The sequence below is a fragment of the Thunnus albacares genome, chromosome 7, assembly GCF_914725855.1.
Source record: "Thunnus albacares chromosome 7, fThuAlb1.1, whole genome shotgun sequence".
In the NCBI taxonomy this organism is placed as follows: Eukaryota; Metazoa; Chordata; class Actinopteri; order Scombriformes; family Scombridae; genus Thunnus; species Thunnus albacares.
Genome location: NC_058112.1, coordinates 28344112 through 28370291, shown reverse-complemented (window position 1 = coordinate 28370291; position 26180 = coordinate 28344112). Strand labels below are relative to the sequence as shown.

At 39.6% G+C, this 26180-nt stretch overlaps 2 protein-coding genes across 3 annotated transcripts; both read left to right on the top strand.

Annotated features, from left to right (window-relative positions):
* The first annotated feature begins 1370 nt into the window (after positions 1 to 1370).
* On the top strand, positions 1371 to 8334 carry cpa4 (carboxypeptidase A4). The gene is made up of 11 exons (XM_044356833.1): positions 1371 to 1479; positions 2770 to 2851; positions 3852 to 3986; positions 4154 to 4252; positions 4549 to 4650; positions 5326 to 5427; positions 5793 to 5903; positions 6190 to 6280; positions 6695 to 6894; positions 7639 to 7723; positions 8071 to 8334. Exons 1-11 carry the CDS (start codon positions 1415 to 1417, stop codon positions 8256 to 8258), a joined length of 1260 nt encoding a protein of 419 aa, XP_044212768.1. The 5' UTR covers positions 1371 to 1414; the 3' UTR covers positions 8259 to 8334.
* Positions 8335 to 9894: 1560 nt separating this feature from the next.
* smc1b (structural maintenance of chromosomes 1B) lies at positions 9895 to 26073 on the top strand. 2 transcript variants are annotated; one of them, XM_044357259.1, is made up of 25 exons: positions 9896 to 10219; positions 10539 to 10727; positions 11829 to 11941; positions 12191 to 12394; positions 13305 to 13543; positions 13927 to 14182; positions 14769 to 14909; positions 15079 to 15161; positions 15325 to 15532; positions 16349 to 16534; positions 16692 to 16883; positions 17840 to 17986; positions 18187 to 18324; positions 18504 to 18620; positions 19205 to 19311; positions 19731 to 19872; positions 20042 to 20187; positions 20664 to 20817; positions 20956 to 21054; positions 21182 to 21338; positions 21575 to 21729; positions 23767 to 23918; positions 24710 to 24779; positions 24997 to 25107; positions 25201 to 26073. In XM_044357259.1, exons 1-25 carry the CDS (start codon positions 10111 to 10113, stop codon positions 25342 to 25344), a joined length of 3759 nt encoding a protein of 1252 aa, XP_044213194.1. In that variant the 5' UTR covers positions 9896 to 10110; the 3' UTR covers positions 25345 to 26073. The 2 variants fall into 2 exon arrangements, with proteins under 2 accessions (XP_044213195.1, XP_044213194.1); XM_044357260.1 differs by lacking the exons at positions 24710 to 24779; positions 24997 to 25107; positions 25201 to 26073 and adding an exon at positions 24580 to 24682 and having other exon boundaries at positions 9895 to 10219.
* Positions 26074 to 26180: the final 107 nt, after the last annotated feature.

Sequence of the window (26180 nt, the reverse complement as noted above, 5' to 3'; positions counted from 1 at the left end):
TAATCAGATTTACAGTTTAAAACTTTAGCAATTTAAAACCAATCAGTTTCTTTTGGACATTCATAAAAAAAGACTTTTGCTACAAGAAATACTGTCTGGGAGAGCTTAATCAGCTCGGTCTGCTACACCCAGTGGACCCAAAGGAGACCACAGCCTTGCCTGGAGCAGCGCTGGAGAGGAAACATTGGAAGTGATGTGACAGGACGTGGAAGCACGGCAAGCACAGAGGAGTGCAAGCTAGGCTAACTGTTAACCTATACAAACCGGCAGTTCCAGTAGTCATGTTGCCTAATGTTCTCTGGACAGCAAAATGGATTATGTAACTCCCTCATCAGAGCTGGTCACTTGTTGACCTGCAAGAGTTGTCCGCATCCAACTGAGACATGAACTTTTCTCTCTAAATGCACTTTAATGCACTGTGGTGCTAACTGCTTGTTCTTTTTTTGTTTGTTTTGTTTTGTTTCTATTGGGATTTATATGTTTTTATCATTTTTTAAAGGGAATTTTTAGATAGACATTGTATCTTTATCCTTTCTGTTGTTGTTGCACTGCTGTGGGCTGGGAGGAAGAGCATTTTGTTTTTCTATGTATGCAAATACACAAGAAAATGACAATAAACTAAATCTTGAATCTTAAATCTTATTCTTGTGTGCTATTCCTTCTTAGTCCTGTTTTTTGTACAGTATATGAGTCCAACTTGTGATGTAAGTGGTTAAAATGACTGGAGAAGAATTGGTTGCTGTTCCTTAAGTTTACAGGATATTCCACCTGTTTGATCCAAGTAAATATTCCTTTGATGTTCTGGTGGCTAAACTGTGTAAAGTCTATTCCAGTGATTCCACCGAGGGGTTGAGACTGTTTAAGGGGATACAAGATCAATTTGAGGGGTTGCAAAATGATAAACAAGTTCAGAAAGAAGGAAAAACATAGTTCTGATTCACAAAATGAAGTTTCCTTCTCCTGACTTTTAAATCTTGGACAATTTTACATTTGAACTAAGCAGACTTATGGCAACATTTGTCTTGGCTTTGTCAAAGGTGGTCCACAGGTTCAGACTTTGTAAACCCCTGGTGAAGCCAAAAGGTCCGTTACCACTACAGCCCTGCACTTTGTGTGTCTGTACTGTGTATAGTTGAATCAAATGTATTATATCGGAGTAACTAGTTCATTAAAGGCAGAGAAATATCTGGGAAAATACCACTATCTGCAGCTGAGAACTGGAAAGGTTAAACAAAGCTTTATCAGCGTGTTCATCACTCAAAATAACTTTCCAGACAGGAAAGCTGTGTGATTATCAGTACAGTGACGAAGCCTAACCTCTCCTACATGGGAACAGTCCACCTGTCACCTGGTGATATTAAGAGACTGGAAGAACTGGTGCCTGACACGGTAACAGTCCGGACATACAGGCGAGATGAGAGGCCTCTGGGTGCTGTTAGTGCTTGTGGCTGCGGCCAAAGCTGAGAGGGTCTTCACTGGGTGAGTTCATCTGTGCACACTGTGGTTTTATTATACAGTTTTTAGATTTTCATATTGAAATTCTGAAATTGTCAGTTTGATGTGACTTCAAATGTATGATTTTATATCGACTGTGACCTTTGAAGCCCAACTGGGGGTCTCATTGCTCTCCTCAGCAGGATACTTTTTTCTGTCTAATTATGAAACTTTTCCTTGAGAAGAAAAATACTCAAGAATATACGAATATAATATTGATATAATAAAGGACTGTGATGCATAAAAAATCATCTCCAATGGCCCAAAAATATATTTAAACTTGTTATGATGCCTCTACAGAATGTTAACTATTGTGGTTTGGGGAATAATGGTGTTTCTGGTATTAAAAAGTTAATTTTCTCACAAAAAAAAGAACTACTATAACAGAATAATTCTTATTTGTGCTTTAAAATTTCAAGCAGGGACTTTAACAGTCCATTAACTCACTATCCACTTCTGTTTGGAGGGAGCAGATGCAGTGTTAGTTATTAAATAAAAAAGGCTTAATTAGGTGACTTTCCCTCCATTAGATGCCGTCTATTCAGCATTTCAAATATCTGCAGAGGCTGAAGAAGCACATTGTTATTCTATAGGTATAGAGTATGATATTTATTTAATGTTTATTTGAGTAGGGACAAATATGTAGCATAAAGTAATAACACATAGCATTTATAGCCTAATTTGCAATGTTTGTCCTTAGATGGGTTTTTTAAAATACATAAAACTTAACAAAAAATACAATAAAGACACAAACAATTCACAAACAATGATACAATAAAAGTATAAAACGATCACTCATGACTGTACGACTGATCCTTCTTTAAAAACTGTTTCAATTTCAGATAAAATGATCCCAGTCATGATCCATTTGAGTTCTGTAGGTGACAAGTTTCAGATGTTGATCCGTCTAACAGACAAAGCCGTCTGTCCAAATTAACAAAAGGGCACCTGGTGTTACTGAGCCAAAAACCCTGAGAGGTACCACCAGGTCACTGAGCACCTGAGGAATCTGGTTATTTAGGCATTTATAGATGAGATTTAAAGGAAGATGAAATCATGATTACAGTGTTATTAAAACGTATGGAGTGGGAGTTATAGGTCTGAGCACCAGCTGTTCTAGTATTCTGTACAATTAATCGCTTGTAAAATCGGTAAACAATGAATTTAATCTTCCTCTGCTGCTGAATTCACTGTAGTTGACTGTGAATAAGAGCATCAACTCAGAACCTGAAATGTAAATATGAATGTTTAAAAACTGAAGTGATTTTCTTCCAGAGATCAAGTCATCAGGGTCAATGTGCAGTCTGAGGAACAGATCCAACTCCTGCAGGCTCTGGAGACTAAAGAGGAGTGGGAGGTACACACACACACACACACACACACACACACACACACACACACACACACACACACACACACACACACTGCGTTGAGTATACAGTACACACACCTAAGTATGTTCAAGTGTTTTCAGCTGCTTGTGCCAAACAATTTCTCATGAACTTCCAACGAGTACAAAAGGCAAATCGAGTTCAACTTGAAATAATCCACCAGACTTTACATGAGTTGGAAGGTTAACAGAGTTATCTCCACATGTCTGAAAGTCAAAAACTCTCAGAGGGCTAGTTAGTGTTTCATGCTTCATCCTCCAATGCATGGATTAACCTCTTATTCAGGTCTTTTTACCAAATGTTTTGCAGCTTCACTAAGATGCACATTAATGCAAAGTCAGAACAAGCAAGTATAATAAATGTATCTATGTATAAAAGTCTTTGATAGATCTTTGCTGAGCCTCTCAGTGCTGGCCTGGGGTATCCGGTATCTTCTTCCTGACCACAGCAGGGAGAGAAGGCTGTTAAAATACCACAATACTCTTAAAATCAATTCTGGGAGTCAGTGAAGGGAAGCTTAAACCGGATGGATATGTTCATGCATGCTGGATCTGTTAGAGGTTACAACATTGAGAAATTATTAAAAAGACATGTTTAAAAGACATGCTTTACATGTTTTTTCCACAAAAAAAGTTAATTAAAAGTAGCTGTGATGCCACAAATCATGCTCGTAGGTACATGGCTTAGTTTCAAATTTAAGGTGAGCACAAAGAAACATGAAAACAGCCTTCTAGTGTCAAACTCTGCACATGTATCATCCGCATCCACACAGTGAGGCTCAAGCATCCAACTGAAGTATAAATAAGCAAAACACATCTTAGAAGAAATTACTTTACTGGTCATCACACCCCTATTGTACCTTCTCAGACTGGGTCCCAAGGGATGGCAGGTTCCCTTTGAGTGTTATGCATGTTTTCCAGTCAAATTGGTGATTTCTCATATTATATTTTCTACATCTAATCCCAGCTGGACTTCTGGCTCCACCCCGTCTCCACTGAGCTTCCTGTCGACATCAGAGTGCCCAGCTCCAGTTTGAGTGCTGTGAGGGACTACCTCCATGGCCACAACATCCCCTTCTCTGTCATGATTAGCAACCTTCAGGTTTGTAAAGCCCCGAAAATCAATTATATATTAACACAAATTCCCTGATATCACCAGAAAATATGTAGAAGAGGGCAGTGGTAGTGTCAGCATCCTGGGTTTAAATTTGATTCTCAGAATGAAATTATAATTTTCTGAATTGAAAATCTCTTGTATGTCACATTCAGGAGCGTCTCGATGAGGAGAAAGCCGAGATGGAGAAGAACCGGATAAGGGAGCGCGGCACCAGGAGCTTCAACTTTGGAGCCTATCATCGTCTGGAGACAGTAGGCTACTAACACAGAATCTGACATTATTAAATTCCTCACACTTATTAGCTCAGAAATCTAGTATTGTGTCTTTTCATCATTCATCATCAATAACACATTAAGCATAGGAAGAAATCTGTGGAAAAAGACTTACATGAGTGTAGATCAACCAGTTACATTTCATCACTTTTTTCATGATGAAAGGAAGACAAAAGTAAACAAAAGACAGACTTTTTGCATACATATATTGTACATAACGTACTTTTGTTTAGTATCAGTCATTCCACATTTGTTTGTATAACGCTCCCATTCAGATCTACAACTGGATGGACACCCTGGTGGCTCAGTACCCTAGTCTGGTCACAAAAGAGGAAATCGGGAAATCCTATGAAAACAGGCCCATGTATGTGCTCAAGGTAGGATGAATCTTCAACTTTGTGACTTTGTGATCTTACGCCGTAGTAGCATGACAACAGTGATAAACGGACATGCAGCAATACCACATGCGTTCACGTGCGTGAGTGTGTTTCAGCACTGTAAGACATGTGTTAGCGTTATTGCTATAGCAATGAACCGACTCTTGTATGTGGAGAAAAATCCAATATTGGAGAGCCAGTGTTGCCCACTACTAACACAGTGGAGGTGTAGATTTGACAGTTTCATGGCCAAACATATGCTTTACTTTTTAAATCAGTTTGCACTTTTGACACTTCCTGACATAAAGTGCTTTTGCAGGGTTGGATATTGTTGGTCAGCTACAGACTTCCATAGATCCTTGTGTATTTCAGCTCTAACATTTTCATACTTGTATTATTTTAGATTATTTTTATGTGAGTAAATAAATTTTCTCTGTCTGTGTACTTCTGTTTGCAAACTGGCTTGCTTCCCCTCGAGGGAAGAATAAATTATCTTTAATTGAATTTAATAAAATTTTTATGGCTGCATAAAAATGCTAATTCAGCCTGACATACAGTATCTGATGTTTTTAAAAACTTTGGAATCTTAATGTGAATTTTAACTGCAGTTCTGTGGAATTGAACAAAGCTTGTTTACAACCACATGAGTTTTCACTCTGTTGACTTTGTGTTTAGTTCAGCACTGGAGGCAACAAGCGTCCCGCTATCTGGATGGACACTGGTATCCACGCCAGAGAATGGGTGTCTCAGGCCACTGGAGTGTGGACAGCCAACAAGGTAAAGCATATCAACAACATAAAGTTATGTGTTGAATTTTAAATATGTTAGATCTCCTCCAGAAGTTGTACAAAAAAATAATGTCAACTGTCAAAGAAGAAATCACAAATGAAGTCTGTAACGGCATGTAAGTTGACAAGAAAGCTACTTTTTCCCAAAAAAGGCCCAATAATAATACATCTATGTTACATTGATTGTGTTGAAATGTATGGAGCTTTACATTTCTTTACCCTTGTTTACCCTTCTTCTATTTTAACAGACATTGTCACTCTGGATAAAACTGTCACCTAAAATGTATAAAATACAACAGACTGCTTTCATTTTTGAGCATTTCTACAAAATCAGTGTCTTGTGTTTTTGTTCAGATTGCCACTGATTATGGTACCGACCCTTCCCTGACCTCTCTTCTGAACACCATGGACATTTATATGCTGCTCGTAGCCAACCCTGACGGCTATGCTTACACCCACACCAACGTATGTCACTACCACTCACTGAGAGACTTTAAGAGAAAAGCTGCTGCATCTTTGCATCGGTTTCCTGCTTTACTTTTATAATGTTTTTTCAGTGTTGTTTGTACTAAAACACATTCTTTTAACTAAAAGAGTTTAGAAGGATTAAAAGGGCCCTGAAAGGTCACTGAACTCTCATGTAAAACATTTTTTTCATAAGCAGGAAAAAAGATAAAATGGCAATATTTGCAGTTTTGTGATATTTGCCTGAAACATAGTTCTTGTCTAACTGAGGCTGTCTGATGCACAGGATCGTATGTGGCGTAAGACTCGCTCCAGGAACCCAGGCTCCATATGCCGCGGAGTCGATCCCAACAGGAACTGGAATGCAGGCTTTGGTGGTCAGTATTGCAAAGACAGTAAACGTTTCTCATTTACATTATAAAGTTTGTTTTTGTACTTGAGCAGACTGAGAGGACAACGTTTCCTGTAAAAATATATATTTTGCAGATACAGATATCTTTTCAAACAATAACTTTTCTGTTTCAGCAAGAATATTAAATGAAAATACACCAAAAGTTGATATGATGAAGTATTTCTAGGGAAGAAAATACATTTTTCTGTGACACAGGATATGAACATATGTACAAGTACAAAATAAGATCATATATGTATGTCATGTTGTATGATGTATGAGTCCCTTTACACTGTACTGGTTGCGGGTGCCTTCTACTGAGTTGTTGTTGTCAATATGTATTACGTGTTATATTTACTGTCTCTGCACAATGTGTTTTGATTTCATTTCTTCCCTCCAGGCCCTGGTGCCAGTAAGAACCCCTGCTCTGAGGCCTACCACGGCCCCTCAGCTCACTCTGAGATTGAGGTGAAGAACATGGTGAACCTGATCCAAAACCACGGCAACTTCAAGTCCTTCATCTCTGTCCACGCTTACTCCCAGCTGCTCATGTATCCCTACGGCTATTCCTGCAACAGCGTGCCCCATCAGCGTGAGCTGGTAAGGAAGCAGAAAATTGAGTAGACTGTGAGGATGCGTATAGCAAATTGAATCTGACACCTTTTTCCACTGTAAATGCTGTCTTATGAATCTATTAATGCGAGGGAGTTCTTCCGCAGGAGAGCAAATCCAACAGGCTGATAAATTTTCACTTTGAAATGTCTGTATTCTCAGGAAGACAGAATATTCTTGATCTGATAGGAAATGTCTATCTCTGTTTTCCTTGAATAACTTTAATGATTAAGAAAGAAATATCTTGCCTTTTGACTGCATTCTATATTAATAATTTATCACTTAATTAAAGTTTTACAGTTGGAAATTCTGATAATTTGCTCCGGGGTTAATGAACTGACCAATTATAAACTCCATACTACTATTTAATTAAAATATTATTATAAAATTATCCCCCTTAGTGAAGCCAGATTTGCTCTTTTTCAGTAATATGCTGTCGAGAAACTGTCAAATGCACATGGTCATGTAGTTACTCATATGTAACTATGTCCTCTGAGACAAATTTGTAGTTTTGGATTTTGGATTTTTTAACATTTCCTGTAACAAAAGAAGGCAAAGACCCTTTAAAAAAGGTTGTCTTATTCACCTTCCCTCTCCAGATTTTTTTCTATGTGATATGGGTATTTCGTGTAGAAAACTTACTGCTCACATTCTCATTATGTCCCCTCCTGCACCAGCAAGTATAGAAATGTACCTAAAGACTGTACCTTGTCCTTCTTTGGTTCCCTGTAGGACTCTGTTGGCAGAGCTGCAGTGCAGAAACTCACTTCCCTCTATGGCACCAGATACAAGGTTGGAAGCATCTGCAAAATCATCTGTGAGTACCTTTTTCCCTCTTTGTCCATGCCACGTCTCAGTACTTTAAACATTATTGTTAAAAACATGACAAATTGCTAAAATGTGTAGCTGTAATTAAGATAAATAATAAAACGGACACTACTAATTACTTACATAAGTCAGCAAATGTAAAGAACTATATAAAATGTACCTGCACTTGGAACAAAAAAGGAACAAATCAAAATATACATTTCAGTCCATCTAGAATAAGAGTAATATCGTTATTATAACTTATTATTACTACTACTATTAATATTAATACTACTGTTAGTACTGTTGCTATTAACACTACTACCAGTGCTATAATGTCTCTTCCTCTCCTTTTAGATCAAGCCAGTGGTGGCAGCATTGACTGGTCCTACGACGTGGGCATCAAGTACTCCTTTGCCTTCGAGCTGAGGGACACTGGACGCTATGGTTTCATTCTGCCAGCCAATCAGATCATCCCCACCGCCACCGAGACCTGGCTGGCCCTGAAGCACATCATGGAGCACGTCCGTGACCATCCTTATTGATATACTCGCCTTCATCATTTGGTGCCGATGTATGTCATTTGACTTCAACACCGACTAGTAAATACAAATAAATACAGTCTTTGTCTGTGTTTGAGTAAACTTTTTGTCTCTGAGTGTTTTATTCTTTCCACACATATATAAGGTTGGTTCTGCTGTGTGTTGGGGTGGTGAAGGGTTATATGGGCACCTGAGTCACACAACTTTAAGTCAAGTCTCCCTGAAGGTTTACTGATTTATTTACTTGAGGCTGGAATCGATAAATGTAAAGAAATACTGTATTAGAGGCTTGACTTGGGTCTTACTTGGGGCCTGGCTCAGTCTTTGATTTCTAACTTTGCTTACTTTGTGTTACTTCATTAAATTATAATAAATCTGACAATATTTTTTTTTATCCATTCCAATATTCCATGCTGTTTTATTATTTTATTTTATATTGTTTTTCAGTATTTTATTTCAGATATCAAATTAGTACAGATAACATTTGAGTCTGACTTATACATGGGAGCAAAATAGGCTATAACAAGTTACTTACTGTAGCTTTTTCAAGCATTGTAACCTTAGGTATTACAGTTATCCATAAAAGTTAAAAAAAAATATACTCACTGTAATAAAATGGGAAATAAAACCAATTAAAAACTAAGTATCCATTCTCTCTCTCGCATTCTCTCTTTACTAAAATATGTAGGCCTATTATATATTAACTCCCTCTGAAATGACTTATTTTTATTTTACCCCCAAACAAGACTTAAAGGACCAGTGTGTAGCATTTAGTAGCATCTAGAAGAACAGACTTGGCAGAAATGGAATCTAATATTCATAAATCTGTTTTAATCAGTGTATAATCACCTGAAAATAAGAATGATTGTGTTTTTGTGACTTTAGAATGAGCCTTTTATATTTACACAGGGAGCGGCTCCTCCTCTGTGAAGCCCGCCATGTTGCACCCTAACCCTAACTCATGTAGCCCAGAACAGACAAACCAGACACTGGCTCTAAAGAGGACCTTTTGCATTTTTTGCGAGTTTTGCCCTAAAACTTACATTGATAAGAAGTGAAAGCTAACTGGTCGTTCCATTGCAGCATCAGCACAGCAGCAGGGCTATGCTCGGCATTTTTGGACTGAAGGCCATTAACGTATTATAGAAGACATTAATGATGTAAGTAAAATGTCATGGCTACAAAAGTAAAACAAATCTCTTTCAGTTCTGTTGTCATATGCCTCCACAGAAATGGCCTGCATTGAACAATGAAAAAATATTATAAATATGCATACTAAGAACAACTAAGTATAACTAAGAGTCAAAGCAGAAATGTGTGAAACATTCATTCAGAATTTAATTTATTAAACAACACTGCTAGATTCCACTAAATCCTACACACTGGTTGATGGTTGCCAAATTTTTTTGTCCCAGGATGGCGAAGTCACGACCCACCCTAGCCTCTGATTGGCTAGTACTCGTTGCCTTCATTGGTTGGATTGGTTAGGTTTAGGCATGAGGAGTGCGATTGGTTAGAGTTAGGGTAAGAATGTCAGGGTAAGCCAATCAGAGGCAGAGTAAGGAGGGTTATGACTTCGCCATCCTAGGAAAAAAAACTAGTCCTTAAAACTACACGAGAGAAAATCTCTCACATAGCAAATGATGTACATGCAATGTAAAAAATATCATTTCCCAGTTTTAGAGTAATACAGTTCAGTGAAAATGCCGAAATATCCATAAATTGTTTTTTGTGCTTTCAGATACTTTTTTCCGTTTCCCGCCCATCCTCAGTCAGTCCACCATTACTTCAGAGGATTTTTGTCCTTGACGCCAAGAACAACTGTCTGACAAACCTCAGCAAAAGTGAGCTTAAAATGGGTTATTTAAGACAAATTGATATTGAAAACTTCAAGTCATGGCGTGGGAAGCAGGTAATCGGTCCTTTTATGCGGTTTAACTGCATAATTGGCACCAACGGCTCTGGTAAGTAAACTTTTTACAGTTGCATTAGCAGACTCTGTAGTGCGCTAACGCTAACTGTCAATGCTAGCTAGCTACCTTGAACTAAATAACCGTTACTTGCAACGCCCATTATCGGACAACGTTTAGCTATAGCTAGATCGATGTTGGCATATTTTCAGCGAAATGCATTTAAACATTTGAAGAAAATGTTAAACCACATACAGTATAATGTCGGCCTTTTACAATCGGTTAATGTTAAGTTTTCTGTTACAATATCGATCCCTAAATTTAACTTAATAATCAGACTCGTGCTTCAGACATATGTTTGACATTGAACTAGGTAAGTCCAATGTGATGGACGCCCTGAGCTTCGCCATGGGGGAGCGGGCTGCCTCCCTCCGAGTGAAGCACCTCAGAGACCTGATACACGGAGCTCACATCGGGCAGCCGGTGTCCACCAGCGGTAGCGTCGCCATGCGGTACCGCGACGACGAGGACAAGGAGACAGTCTTCTGTCGGAGCATCTCTGGTCAGTTCAATATGTTGAGTTGTGTCAGGTTTACATCTAAGGTACTGTTCTTCTATTATAGTCATCAGTTGAGGATGCCTCTCCAAAGATTTACATAAAAGCCACGGGGAATAAGCTTTTCTGTATTCACGTTGAATTGAAAAATATAATTCAAGCTAACGTACTCTGTTTACAAAGACAGCAATTCCCGAGCCTATTTTAACTCTATGCAGGCTTCATTATACATTAGTGGTGGGCAAATAGCGGCCCGTGGGCCAAGTCTGGCCCTCCAACAAAAATATTTGGCCCTCTACAAAGTAATAAAGCTGAAGTTTTTCCTTTAATAGGTTACATCAAATCTAACTCTTCATAAATCTGCAGTTGATAACGATGTAAACACAATGCTGATGTGAATCCCAATAGATTTGACTTTGTAGCATCTTATATACTTACTAGATAAATTACAAAGCCTACATAACATCATTTGGCTGATCTGAGCAGAACAGATTTGTCTCAATATCAGTATTTTGCTCCAACCATAAATGAAGCAAGCCACTGTCTATAGTGTGTGGATAAGTTATCAGTTACATTTCTATTCCTGTAGTGTAACACAGAGGATATGCTTGTGTTTATGAGTCCCTTTTTGCCAAATGATTATTATCACAAGCTCCTGTCACTCTATGAGCCCTCACTTACTGATGGGAATTATGACATCAGCCCTCAGATACAACCGTAAAACTGTTATATAAATCAATGTATTCTTGAATGAGTTACAAGACATAAACAGAACATATTAAAAACATATTAAGCTTTGCAATACTGGGGAAAAAAACTGGTTCATGGTTGAAAAATACTTAAACTTGCAACTTTAAGCAAGTTACTAACAATGTGTTCATAATAGGGTTGTAATTACATGTAGTTAAGTTGCTTGTCAGCGAACAGTTTTGTTTTGAACTATTAACTAAAGAAACACAAGCTAACCAACTGTCTTGACACAAGTCTGTCCAAACTTATGTATTGGTTGTGACATTCAAGTCTTGATTCTCATCTCTCTGTAGAATAATACATTTACAATACAGTTTTTGGTAAAATCTGTCTCAACTCTCAAATTGTATTTTTCAGGTGACTCCTCTGAGTATCGTGTCAATGGCGTACATGTTACTCTGGCTAAATACATGGAGGAGCTGGAGAAGATCGGCATTGTGACTAAAGCTCGAAACTGTCTGGTGTTCCAGGTAAAATGTCGAGGGACTCTACTGATATGTGTGTCAGAATCACAGTTGTTGTGTTCATAAATTCACGAGACAAACGTCAGAATATTTATAGATGTGAGATGAATCGAGATCAGATTAGAAGATGACATCAAATACCCTTTACATGAATGTGAGAAATATTCCAGAAACAAATATAAAAGGTGCTGTATTAGGTGGTAGTAATAATAATATCCTACAAACAAGTCAGTCACTCTTTATTCTCCTCACCAGGGGGCAGTGGAGTCTATAGCTTTGAAGGACCCAAAGGAGAGGACAAAGATGTTTGAGCTCATCAGTCAGTCCAGAGAGTATACCGCAGAATATGAAAAGAAGAGAGAGGCCCTGCAGAGGGCCAAAGAGGACACACAGTTTCAGTTCAACAAAAAGAAATCTGCCACTGCTGAGAGGAAGCAGGTGTCCCAGGAAAAAATAGAGGTAAGGTAACACAAACAGGGGGATTATTTTTTTTTTCTACCTTGCTATAATAACATGTGCATCCTAATACCTCTAAATTCAGCAAACACTTACACCATTTATACCTGCCAGCTATATTCATAACCACCCACAGATAAATCAAGTGTCTCGCTGAGAGCAGGTGGCTTGTATTCATTTTCCAATCGGGAGGACTCAACGCTAGCACAGTACTACACTAATGTTTCTCTTGCTGCTTCCTAAATGCTTGAACTTGCATCTTGAAAGCAAAAGAGACGACATAAACATTGTGATGTTACTGCTCCCTGTTTGGATTTTAAATTTGATGAGCCAAGCCACGTTCATGATGTAGCTGTTCCTGTGTTGTGATCAGATACTGAGGAAGTTTGGAGAGCAACTTAGACAGAGGTGGCAGAATAATGATGTGAAATGACTGTAAAATAATGAACTCTCAGGCTAGTATTGTAAAATACAGCTATAATGGTCATAAGTAGTACAAAATGCATATTTAACACTTCATGCATTTGGTGAAAGAAATTTTCTGGCGTATGCATGTAGCCTCATAGAATGACAGAAAATGTCTCAAGCCATAAAATCATAGTTTATCTAGTGCTGCAGCTGGAAATCCAAGCTGATAAATTTTTGAAATTTTGCTCTTTTGATCCCTTTGAATTTTTCTTCCTCTAATGGGGCTCCATACATCCATGCAGGGGTGCGGCCCAGGCTGTCTCTGTAGATTTAGATGGAGGAGAGAGCAGCAGGAGTAAAGTTGTGCTCCTAAATTACTGATGTATCTGTGCTCACAGGAGTGGTATCATGTATTGTTTTGCATCAACTGGACTGTAGTTTAGTGGCATTAGTTGACCTCTGCTGTCCATCGATTGACTCCCCCTCTCACATCCCTCTTGTCCAGGCCCAGCGGTACCAGACGCTGGTGGACGACCTTCACCAAAACCGCCTGCAGCTGAGCCTGACTGAGCTGTACCATAACGAGCAGGGCATCGGCGTCCTCAGCAACAAACTGAATGAGAAACAGCAGGCTGCAGCTGCTCAGAACAATAAACTGGTGAATTCAGAGCAGACAGTCAAAACTCACAAGAAGGAACACGGACGCCTCAGCAGAGAGCTGCAGCACATCGAGAAGGAGATCCGGTACATAAACTTTATGCTAAAAAAGTTTTTCAGAAGGATTCTTGTGCTTTGGATTTATTTTTAGGTTTTGTGTTACTGTGAAACTGCATATTCGCTTTTCACATATGTACGATTTGAAAGTTAGAAATGAAAGACATTTTAAATATTATTAACCAGTATATAAGAAAGTACATTAAAGTGTAGTTAATGGAGCAGAAAATGTATTTCATTTGTTCCTCACCAGCTCTTTTGTTCCTCTCTGTAGGAATGTCTGAAAGCCTGAGATGATTGCATCTATTTAGCTCTAATAGAACCAGCTTATTATATTAATGCATAGATGCTGTGTGCCAGTTAGTCTGTAATTAACTACAATTAAACTGAGTCTCCTCTCACCTGTCGCCTAGTGCCCAGGAGCATGTCCTGTCCCAGTCCCGGTCCCAGTACATCAAAGCTAAAGTAAACACCTCCCATCACAAGAAGAAGGCAGAGGGGGTCCGTGATGCCCTGAAGAAGAGTCAGAAACTGATGGCTCTTAAAGAGCAGGAGCTGGCAGAGGATCGGCAGGAAATCGCTGAGCTTGAGAGGACCTGGAGGAAATACGAGAAGCAGGTCCGGAAGGAGAGCGTCTCCAGAAGGGACATCGAGCTGGATGAGGATCAGGTGAGTGTGTGTCAAACAATCTCACCCCCTTTCTCTCCTGGTCAAACCAAAAGTCAACTGACATGTAGTAAAAGAGAGCGACTGGCAGGTTGTTTTGTGCATCACATACAGAGCAGCAGCGATTACTCGATTAATTGATTAGTTGATTCATAGAAGACTATTTTGATAATCAGTAAATAATGCTTACAAGTTCTGAAATGTTGGAATTTGCTTCATTTCTGGGTCTTCTATTATTATAAAGTGAATATTTTGGGGTTTTGATTGTTGGTCAGACAAAACAAACCACTTTGAGATGTCACATTGGACTTTAGGAAGTTGCGATGGACATTTTCCACCGTTTTCTGATGTTTTATAGACCAAATGACTAATCAAGGAGAAAAAAAACAGAAAAATATCCATTAGTTGCAGCCACATATCATAAATATATAATACAGGATTCTATTTCAAACTCCTTAAAAACTGGAAAAACACAGGCGTAGTGGGAAAATATTAGGATGGTGTGATTTATTACGTCGGCCTCCCAAGGTGCAAACAGTGAGAAGATTTACAAAAAAGTGAAAAGATGAAAATTGTATTTCTGTTCCAGCTAGAGCGATACAAAGAGCTGAAGGAGCTCGCTAGAAAGCAGAGCGCCGTCCTCAGCCAGCAGGCAGATAAGCTGCACTGGGAGGTGAGAGCGGACAACGAGAAGATGGCTTTCGACCAGCGCCGAAAGAAGGAAGTGGAGGTAACGTCACTGACACATTTTTGCTGACACTACACATCCAAGTTAATATACATAGATGATTGAGCAGCTGCTGAAAGGTATGTGTATCTAATCGTCTGTGTTGCACACTACTGAATCTGTGATGAATATGTCCCTGTTCATACGGCTCTTGGAACATCGCCTGCTGTAGGTTGGGATCAGGAACAACCAGACTCAGCTGGAAGATTTGACACGCAGAGCAGAGAAGCTAGAGGAGTACACCAAGACCTGCAAGTATGTCATGATGTGTTTGCCTTATATCATATGGCTGTACCATGTAATGACAGCAAATTAAAAGTTTGTCAATCTTAATAATATTTAGATTTTCAGGGAGGTGTTGAACTCATTCACTCACTCACTTTGATATCAGAATGTAACATCACACCGTATGTGTCAGGTCGTCCCTTGAGGAGTACCGTCAGCGGGAGGAGAGCCTGAGTGCGGAGCTGCAGCGGGGTCGCCAGCGCAGTGTGGATGTGAACCAGGAGCTGGGCCAGGTGCTGGAGGAGCTGGGGAACGCCTGCCTGGACAGCCAAGAGAGCAAACGCCAACTGCAGCGCAAAGAGCTGCTAGAGAAGCTTCGCAGACTCTATCCTGAAGCTGTGGTGAGAGGCCAACAAGCATCATGAGAAGGGATGCAGTCATTCAGCTGGAGGTCCTAACATTAAGGCAGCTTTGTTGGCAAACACCTCCCCTGATTAATTATGCTTCTTGGAGGCTGACAAAACTTCTACAATCCATCACTTTGGTCCACACTGAAAGATTTCATCAACTATTGGATCACCATGTTAGATTGCCAGTTTTAAATTCATGGTCTCCACCTTTCCTGTAGCACCACAATGACCATAGTGAGGTTGACATTTTTGTTTTTCTTTTAATGACTCAACAGTGTATCCTAATGACTTTGGGGATCCCCTGACTTTTGAATTGAAAATGAATTACCATGGAATTTGGTACAAATATTTGGAGGAAGTATTATTTCTTTGATGGTCCCTTAACTCTTCATCTAGCGCCACCATCAGGGCAAAATTTCAGTTTTCTTCAATACTAAATACCTGCAGAACATTCAGACATTTCCGTCAAGCTGTACTTTGTGTTTACTGCTAATTAGTAAAAGTTAACATGCTAACGCTCTTTAACATTAGCATGTAAGCATTGTGAGTATACTAGCATGCAGATATTAACATCTTGCTGTTTTCCTAAAGGATCAGTTGAATATAACGACCAACCACTTTGGGAAACACTCACCCATTATTCAGAACTTTTCAGTTGTTAAAAGTCCCTCGTTTGGCTAAACAACAAGGATTATGTTTTGTGCTGCTCATGATTTCTGACCGCATCTTTTGAAGTTCATAAGAGCTTTTCATTTAATCTGTGAAAACTGTTCTGAAACTATTTTTTTTTTTAATTTCTCGTCCCAGTATGGCCGTCTGTTTGACTTGTGCAGCCCCATCCATAAGAAGTACCAGCTGGCTGTCACCAAGGTGCTCGGCCACAACATGAACGCCATTGTGGTGGCCTCAGAGAAAGTGGCCCGTGACTGTATCTCTTTCATCAAGGAGGAACGAGCCGAACGCGAGACCTTCCTGCCCATTGACTATTTGGATGTAAGTTGAAACAGTTTCTAAAGCATGACATTGCTTTTCTCGGTGGTTGAAAACAGAAAGGTTGTGAATTACTGTTGTGATTAACTAAACACATACTTTCTCAGTTTGACACACACATGTGCAAACTCAGTTTCAGTGATAACCAACACTGTTACAGGTGAGCCCTCTGAATGAGCGACTGAGGGAGGTACCAGGTGCCAAGATGGTGGTGGATGTTGTACAGGTTAACGCTGCCATAGGTGGAGCCCAGCTGAGGAAGGTGGTGCAGTTTGTCTGCGGCAACGCCCTGGTGTGTGAGACCATCAAAGAGGCGAGGAGTGTGGCCTTTGACGGGAAGGAGCGCATTAAGGTATGCCTGGAACTAAAGTCACTTAGCACTGAGCACAACATGTGCACTAGAAATTTTATTTGGCTCAGTCATGCTGCCACATTGCAGTCTTTTTTTTGCCATTTTACAATAATAATAATAATTTAATATCTATAGCACTTTTCAAGCTAGGAGCACTTAGTGCTTTCCAGTGCAAAGAGACAACAGAAAAGAAAATAACATATAAAACTAACAACAAAATACAGTCACACAAATAAAAACAACAACAACACAACAGACAGTTGCAAATAAAATCATCCATTAGTTAAACAGTTAAAAATAAACATAAATCTAGTAGTTACACAACAGAGCTGTATTATGTGAACAGATGAGTCTAGTTGTCAGACAAGAAGTCTATAAAAATGTGTTTTAAGATGGTGTCAGCAGACCAAACCGAATACAAGGCCTGTTCTATTAGTTATACCACACAATAAATAAGAATAAACATTTAAATTACAATATTGATTACTGCACTTTGAAATTATTAAGAGAAGACGTTGTTGCAGACAGTTTTCTATAAAGGTTGTCTCGTTCATATGGCTGTAGTCAACCAAAGAAAATCTTGGTCGACTGAAATCGTACCTACTCTCCAACCAGTCGATTGATCAATGGGGAAAAAAAGCAACACTCGTGTAATATAGTAAAGAAGCCAAATTACCCCTCTGAGCTAACGCATGCTAACTACACTGGTGATATCTAGTGTCGACACACCAGAGTTATCTACCCCCACAAACAAACAGTGCTATCTTCTCCCAGGGTGCCCAGGGTGGGTCCAGGTGTAACACCAGTGATTGTCCAACCAATGAGAATTTAGTCCAACAAGAGCATATTGATCAGCCAGTCGACAAGGAGACTACAGCCCTGCTCGTTCAGAGAAAATTGACATGGTGGTGGACTCTACTGGTAACAGACATGTTAATCAGATGTGTTTTCTGTAGACAGTAGCTCTGGACGGGACGCTGTTTTCAAAGTCAGGTACGATCTCTGGAGGCTCCAGCGACCTGCGAACCAAAGCGCGCTGCTGGGACGACAAGGCCATGACAGGTCTGAAGGAACGCAAGGAACAGCTGACAGCTGAGTTACGTGTGAGTCAACATGTGTCCTAAACAGTAGTAAACAGCTGACCTGTCGACAGATAACTCTCATCCATTGTTTTAACAAAAACATGTTCTGTCAAATATACTGTGTATTTATTACTGAATTACAAATTCATATAAATGTTTCTTTTAGGCGTGCATAGTTTATTCACAATAAACAGTCCCACTGTGTTTTGGTCCTGTGACAGGATCTGATGAAGCTGAGACGGAAGGAGTCGGACCTGAAACAGATCATTGCTCAGGCTCAGGGTGCTCAGACCCGCCTCAAATACTCTCAAACTGAGCTGGACAACATCCGGAAGAAAAACATCCTCAAATGCCAAGCGGTAGGACCAAAGAACTTCAATTATATTTAATGTAATATCATAAACAAGAAAGATATTCATTCACTTGGCTTTAATGTATGTGGTGTATCACTATCACTCCTACTTGAATCCCTAAGGAACATTAGACATATAAGCAGAGTACTCATTCTGTCTCGTCATGATCTGTTGATTGTTTTCAGGAGATTTCTCGTATGGAGAGTGAAATGGCAAATCTGGAATCTCAAATCCAGATGCAGCAGGAAAGTGTAGAGACGAAGGATGCAGAGATGAGGAAGATCAGAGACCAGATCGACCGGGTACTGTTGTCAGCACACCTTCATCAACCTGTTTGAGCCGCTGACTCGCTCTGCAATTTTGATGCTAATGCTGAGTTGGGGAAAGTGAAAAAGCAGCGCTTGCTCCTCCCTCGTTACCACCACTGAAGCGCCCTTGAGCAAAGCCCTTAACCACAACCGGTTGAGTGGAGCTGCTCAGTGACCAGCAGATCAGACTGGTTGTACTGGGCAGCTTGCAGTTGTGAACTGTGTGTAACTGTGTAAATGTGATCAGGGCGTTCCTGCAAAAGAGAGGCTGCCTCTCAGTGAAACTTACCTGAATAAATAAAGGTTTTAAAAAGTTACATTAAACTGAATAAAATCTGCTTCACCATTCATGTCATGACTTGACATCACGTTTCTTGGGGTTATTAGCCAGAACCACTTGCATACAGTACTATAGGTGTAAACAAAACATAGAGTCTGAGACAACTAATAATAATAAACTATTTTACTGGAAAACTGCAAAAGTGGCTTGTACACAAACTTACTGTAATTGCTGGATCTTTTACCAGGCGTTGTCTAACTGCTGGCTGTATAACAGTGTAGATGTTCTGTTTATACAGATGGAGGATTTGGTGTTTGATGACTTCTGTGCTGAGATCGGTGTGGACAGCATCAGAGAGTATGAACAGGAGCACCTGAAACATCAGGCAGAGCTCGACAAGAAGCGGTACGACGTGATTAACACCTTTGCTTGGAACAAAGTGGAGAGTGTCTTTGTGTTATTGTGATTTTATGAGGAAATATATATGATTACTATATTGACTATTAAAAACATGCAAGAGAATATTTTAAATGCATATTCTAATAAAATCACAATAGTATTAGGTTTAATTTCTTATTGAATCTTTATCATTTTATTATGTGTTTTAATGTAATTCATTTCAGTTAGCTATAACATAAGTGCTAAAACATAAATTCCATTTTTGTCCAACAGACCTGCATAATTAAGGTTCTTTTATGTAAAATCAAATTGAGAATATTGTACAATCATTTGTAATCACATTATCTGTAACTGTTTTATAATTATGGTTTGTATGAAAGTTCTCAGGTATTTATATAAGCGCTTTGATACGTCTGTCCCTTCAGGCTGGAGTTTGAGAGCCAGTGCACTCGCTTGAATGCACAACTGGAATATAAACACGAGCAACTGGAGCAGCAGAGGAAGAAGCTCCACAAAATGCTGGAGATCATTGACAAGGAGGAGAGAACGATGGCCGAGCAGATGAAGGTGATCATCACAGGCAGTCGTTCTGCGTTAACACCGATACAGTTTACTGACGTCAAACTACCTTCTGTAATTTGGCAATGTGTAAAAATGATGTATAGAATGCTGATGTGAAAAACCTCTGCACCTGGAGACTTTTTCAGCCTGATGTTTTCATTCCTCCCTTTTTCAGGATGAGGAGACGCTGCTGGTGGCAGTGGAGGACGGTGAGAACAAACTGCTGGAGCTGAAGAACCAGCTGCTGTCCAAGAAGAACCAAGTGGCCGCTGCCAAATCTGAGCTAGACCAGAAAACCCAGAGCCTCCAAGAAACCAACAAGTAACACTACCACTAATAATACTAGTGTTACTGCTACTTTTACTGTGGCGTTATGCTACTACTTAATCCACAACTGCTACTACTGTCAGTGTGTGTGTCTAATCACCTCCTATTGGTTGTATATTTACATTTTTCTGATGAAGCTGTTGACTGAACAACATGTGATATGTTGTGCAGATCATTCTTATATTAATGTTTTCTGACACATTTAAAGGTGTGTTTACATGTATGTTTTCACTTATGATCAGTTATGACATTTGATGACCTTGAAGTCGTTTCTGTATGATCTTATCGGCAATGTGATGAGTTTCTGGTTGAAACGGGATATTGATGTGGGACAAGAACAGTCATATACTGTTGGAAATGTGGGTGAATATGACATGAAGCATCATCATATTCCATTAAAAAAAAGTCCAGACTCCTATAAAACTATAAAATACTGCAAGAAACCTTCCTCTGTCTCTCTTTTCTCTCAGAGAGTTGGTGAAGTTTCAGCGGGAGGTGATGTCTGCGGAGACAGCCTTGGAGCAGAAACGCTTGGCTAGACACAACTTGCTGCTGGCCTGCAAGATTCAGAGCCTGCCCATCACTCTGCTGTCAGGGAGCTTGACTGAAATTAGTGAGATGCAAGTAAGACATATTGCAGAGATCTGCTGTCTGTTTTGACAAGTGATGGTTCTTCGTATTATTCCTGTCCAGTCCTGCAAAAGTGTGGGATATTAATGTGATAATTAGAGCTGAAAATATCATATTTTTTGGTCTGTGCAGCTTGACACAGAATCTGAAAGCACTTCAGCCACCATTGACATCTACGACAGAGAGGCTCAACTCGTGATCGACTACTCTGGCCTGAAAGCAGATCTCAGGGTGAGACATCAAGCCCAGAGACTCATCGTCCTTATTTTCTCTGAGTCCCTTTTAAATATTTGACCAGCATGTACTATAAAACATTTGCACGATACTTAGTGCCTTGAATATATGTGTGTGTGTCCAGAATGTGCAGTCAGAGCAGGAGGTGGAGGCCTGCATAGAGAGACAGAAGGAGTCAGTTTCCTCCATAGAGGGAGTGCTGCATCGCACCACCACACCCAACCTGAAAGCTCTGGAAAAGATGAGAGAGGTGAAGGACAAGTTACAGGGAGTGACAGAAGGTACTTTGTTGTTTTAGTTATTTGTTTTATCTCTATCAAACGATTTAATTTGTGATTAATATTTCATCTTTGAATAAAACTCCTGAATGGGGATTTTATCTATTACAGTGCTCTGCATAAATGGTTTTATCAATGGCACCACTTACACTACATTCCATAATTTACACCTTATTTACAGTTTCATTCTCACATGGGATTTCTGGCTGTTTTGTTACGTTCCCTTTTCCCTCTCTCAGCCTTTGATGCCAGTACCAGAGCAGCCAGGAAATGCAGTCAAGAGTTTGAACAAGTCAAAGCCCAGCGCTTCCACCTCTTCAGCCAGTGCTTTGAGCATGTGTCTGTTGTAATTGACCAGATCTATAAAAGAATATGCAGGAACAGCAGCGCTCAGGTGAAGCAACACAACCAGAAACACAGAAACACATGCCAGGGGCGGTGGAAACAAGTTTTGATATTGACATATTTATATTTATATGTTGAACTTATTAGCAAGCAGTTGCTTACTCACACATCCAGCAGTTACAGAGCAACATTATCATCCATTTGGAGTTGTGTTTCTGTCCACCTGGTGAATGTAAGTCCATTATTCACTCTCCTTTAGCTCTGTTTTTGACTTCTATCAACTTTTGATGGAAATATCTGGCTCTTTAGAAGCTAAATGCTCCACTATGTTCACCAGCTAGTCTCTAACTGTGTCTGTTTGGTGCTGAGCAGGTAGTGTACAGTGGATTTTTAGAGCTTTTCTTCTGAAAGCAGCTGCATGCTGCGGGTGAAAACAACGTTAATGGGAGCGCTGAGAGTGAACCAAAACAGTAAAATTGCAGCCGGACAGCTAAACAATTAGCTTAAAGGGAAACCTATCTTTCTTACCTGGAAAATCTCCCATCAGGAAAATTGACTAATGGGTCTAATTGACTAATGAGGATGAAAATTTTTGAAATTGGCACAATATTGAGCAAGAGCACTTCATTCAGCAGGCTTAGATTGTTGTTATATGTGTCTGAGAACAAAAGTAAACACAGGAACTAGCTGCATGTAGCAGCATTATGGCTAACTTTGTAGTTTCTTTACAGTCCAACCGCATGAAAGTCAGCCTCATACATATAAACAAACCGGCGTGCGTCGATGAATATGTGGGTGATTTACATTCTGTAATTACTCACAGTTACGTGTTGAAATCACATTTTTCTAACTGTGTGGAGCTGAACGTCTGGTCCAGCCAGCCACAGATGATTCTGTGGAGGTGAAACAGTCTCCAGGACAATAATGTAGATAAACGCTGTAAATCCATTTGTAGTATTTACACAGCTGGGATTACTCTCATCCGTGGACACTTCTAGATTTTCCAAGTCTGGCAGCAACAGGTCCCACTCCACAGAAAAAGTTTTCCTCTTCACGTGTCAGTAGAGCTGTGACTGCAGGAACACCCGCGGTTTCTTTTTGCCTCCATTCTTCGTTTCAGTTGTTTCAGCTCCTCTCTCTCCGCTCCAGCTCAAATAAATTGGCTGGCCTGTCGAAGTGAAATGACTCATAATAGTCCACATGATAATCCATCATTGTACTTAGTTTTTTCTTTAGTTTCTTTACAATCCAACCATCCAACCATGGTGAAAATCATCCTCCCACGCGGATGAATATCTGTGTGGTTCGGATATCGATCCCTATGCAGTTAGCCATAATGCTGCTACATGTGGCTAGTTCCTGTTTTTACTTTTTTTGACACTTATAATAACAATCTGAGCCTGTCAGTGGCAAAAACAAGCACTTTTAGTGGACGTACTTTGACGGGCGCAATTGCCCCACAAGGATCACATTGCAGCCTGTTTTGCAACCACCAGCTGAAGCTCTCTCGCTCAATACTTGACTGATTTCAAAACATTTTGTCCCCATGAGTCACTCAGACACAATGATGGGAAAATAGGGTCCAGGTTGAAAAATACCAAAGTTTCCCTTTAAACTCGCTATAAAGCTCTAAAGCTGAGGGGAGCTGCAGAGTAATTCTCTGTAGGTTCATCACTAGAAGCGACGCCTCTGACATCACATACTGACATTTGATACACTGTTATTGTAAAAAATATAGATTATCTCTGCTTTAAGTCATTTTTCTTAAGTCCACTACAGTCATGTTTGTAAAAAGGGCTTTTAATGTAAGACATTTTAACCAACAAGTTGGGTTTCTGTGCACTTCAGAGATGATTTACTGCACATTGAACTGTTAATAGTAGGTGTATACATACATCTACATCTCCTAACCCACTGTGGTTCCTCCTTGAAGGGCACTTTGAGTTCTGCTAAGTGTAAAAAGTGTAAACTACACACAGTTCTCACAAGCACTGGACAATGCAGAAGGTGTTACAAACGCGACAAGATGCCTTAAATGATAAGATCCAATAAAAGACATTAGAATAGACTGCTGTATGTGCTCCAGGCCATTCTGAGTGCAGAGAATCCAGATGAGCCGTACTTGGGCGGCATCAACTACAACTGTGTGGCTCCAGGGAAACGCTTCATGTCCATGGACAATCTCTCTGGTGGAGAAAAGGCCATCGCCGCCCTGGCCCTGGTGTTCGCCATCCACAGGTAACATCACACACACACAAACTCCAAAACAGACTAGATCACATTACATTACAATACATCTGATTCTAATCGGTGAAACTGGAAAATTGTAGTGAGTATAATAGTAGAGAAGGTTAACGACAACGAGCAAAAGGAATTACTGAGGGAAATAAAAACTGTAATGATAGCTGTGCATAATGATAAGTAGAATAAATATAATAAAGTATTTTTACTGACAGATAAACACACCACCATTTCTTATTTTCATTTCCCCAAATCACTGAGCAAATTTAACTGGACAGCTGGATAATTACCCCCCACAGCTTTTACAAACAGAACAAACAGCATTGCTGCACAGCTGTTGACGCATGAAATATCTCTCACAAACTACAATTTCCTCTTGAAAGTCTGGGGGCTCTTAGCTTGTAATGATCACGAGTTTCTTAAATGATGAATGGTATAATGAAGGAAAGGCTTTGAAATATGAAAAGCCTTTCGATCATTTCCTGTTTCACATCAACTTTACGTGAAAAACTAATTTAAAGAGAGAGAGAGAGAGACTCTCCCTGAACTCCATCCATCAACGCTGCTTCTTTTTTTATTTTATTTTGCACTGAAACTGTTTATTATAAATTATAAATTAAATACTGTTTTACCTCTTTTGACTTCTTTCCTTTTGTAGCTCTTGTCACACATGATCTAATATCTTTTGCATTAATTATGATGGCTAAGGCTCTGACAACTTGACCCACATTACCGGTTTACTGCGTCTGTGCTGTTCGGCACGCTGGTGTTTGTGTCATTCCTCGCAGCTTCCGCCCTGCTCCTTTCTTCATTTTGGACGAAGTGGATGCAGCCCTGGACAACTCTAACATCGGCAAGGTGAGATTCATCACAACAGCGGTCTTTTTCTCTTAGTCAAAAGCTGTATCCAGGGTGCACATTTAATATGTAAGGGTTAATGCCTGAGGAGGCGTCCATTATTAGGAATTAATGGACGACAGGGCGGCCTGTTTACTCACCACTGCACTTTTACTTGTGATGTGTTTTATGTGTTACATTAGTGCATTCCTTGTTTTGGTATTTTGTTTACATCCAGGTGACCAGTTTCATCAGGGAGGAGTCCCGAGACAACATGCAGATCATCGTCATCTCCCTGAAGGAGGAGTTCTTCTCCAAGGCTGATGCTTTGCTGGGAGTTTACTCAAATGTGACAAACTTTTAAAAAACATTGAAAGTTTAGAGCAGGAGTCTTTATATATGTCATGACAATACAGTTCTACATTTTTTCTCTCCTTCACAGTTTGATGAATGCATGTTCAGCCGCATTCTGACCCTTGACCTGCGTCCCTACCCTCTGGTTGACGAGGACAACGGGAAACAGACGGACAAGGAGCCCAGAGCCGCCAGAAGACAGGACTCACGTAGCCTGGAATCACCTGCATGAACCCCTTGGTTCTGTTGTCTTTTTGCCCACTGGTCATATTGGTAGTCTTCAGCAGAGTTATTGCAAAACCACATTATAATTTTACAAGTAGTATTCATTAACACCAAATAATGACTTCTATGTTCAGTTTTAGTCTGTTGTGCTTTTCCTGGGGTTAAAGTTCAAACCTCAAGGTATTATTTTTGATTCTCTTGTCTCTCTGTCTCTTTATGAGCAGGTAGTGTGTTTAAATTTACCCACGTGGGTGAAAAAATGAACCCAAAATGGCAGTTTAAAATTTAAATGGTTAGATGGCAACAACAACAACATTAAAGGAGAATTCTGTTCTTGTTTCTAAAAGTTGTGGCTCTTGTTCGTCCTCCAGGATGTTATTCAGAGGTGATGACATGTTGCTATGTAACTAGCTTATTTTGTATATTTTGTACTTTATTATTTTTGTATTTACATTATATTTTTAAGTGTGACTAATGTTCTGTTCATTAAATCTTAAGAGTTAAAGATGATGTGTGTTTTATTTGGATTTACAATGATTAGATGATTAACAGAAAATTAATCATCAACTACTTTGATAATTGATTCATTGTTTTGTCATTGTTCACATGCTCTAGTTTCAGCTTCTCCAGTGAGAGGATTTGCTGCTTTACTTTGTCATAAATGAGAGTAAATTGAGTAGTTTGATTTTGGGATGTTGTGTGAGAAAATAAATTGAAGACATCACTGTGGGCTCTGAGAAATTGTGGATGGCATTTTTTTCATTATTTTTTTAACACTGTATAGATAATTGATTAATCAAGAAAATAATCAGCAGATTCATTGATAATATAAATAATCATTAG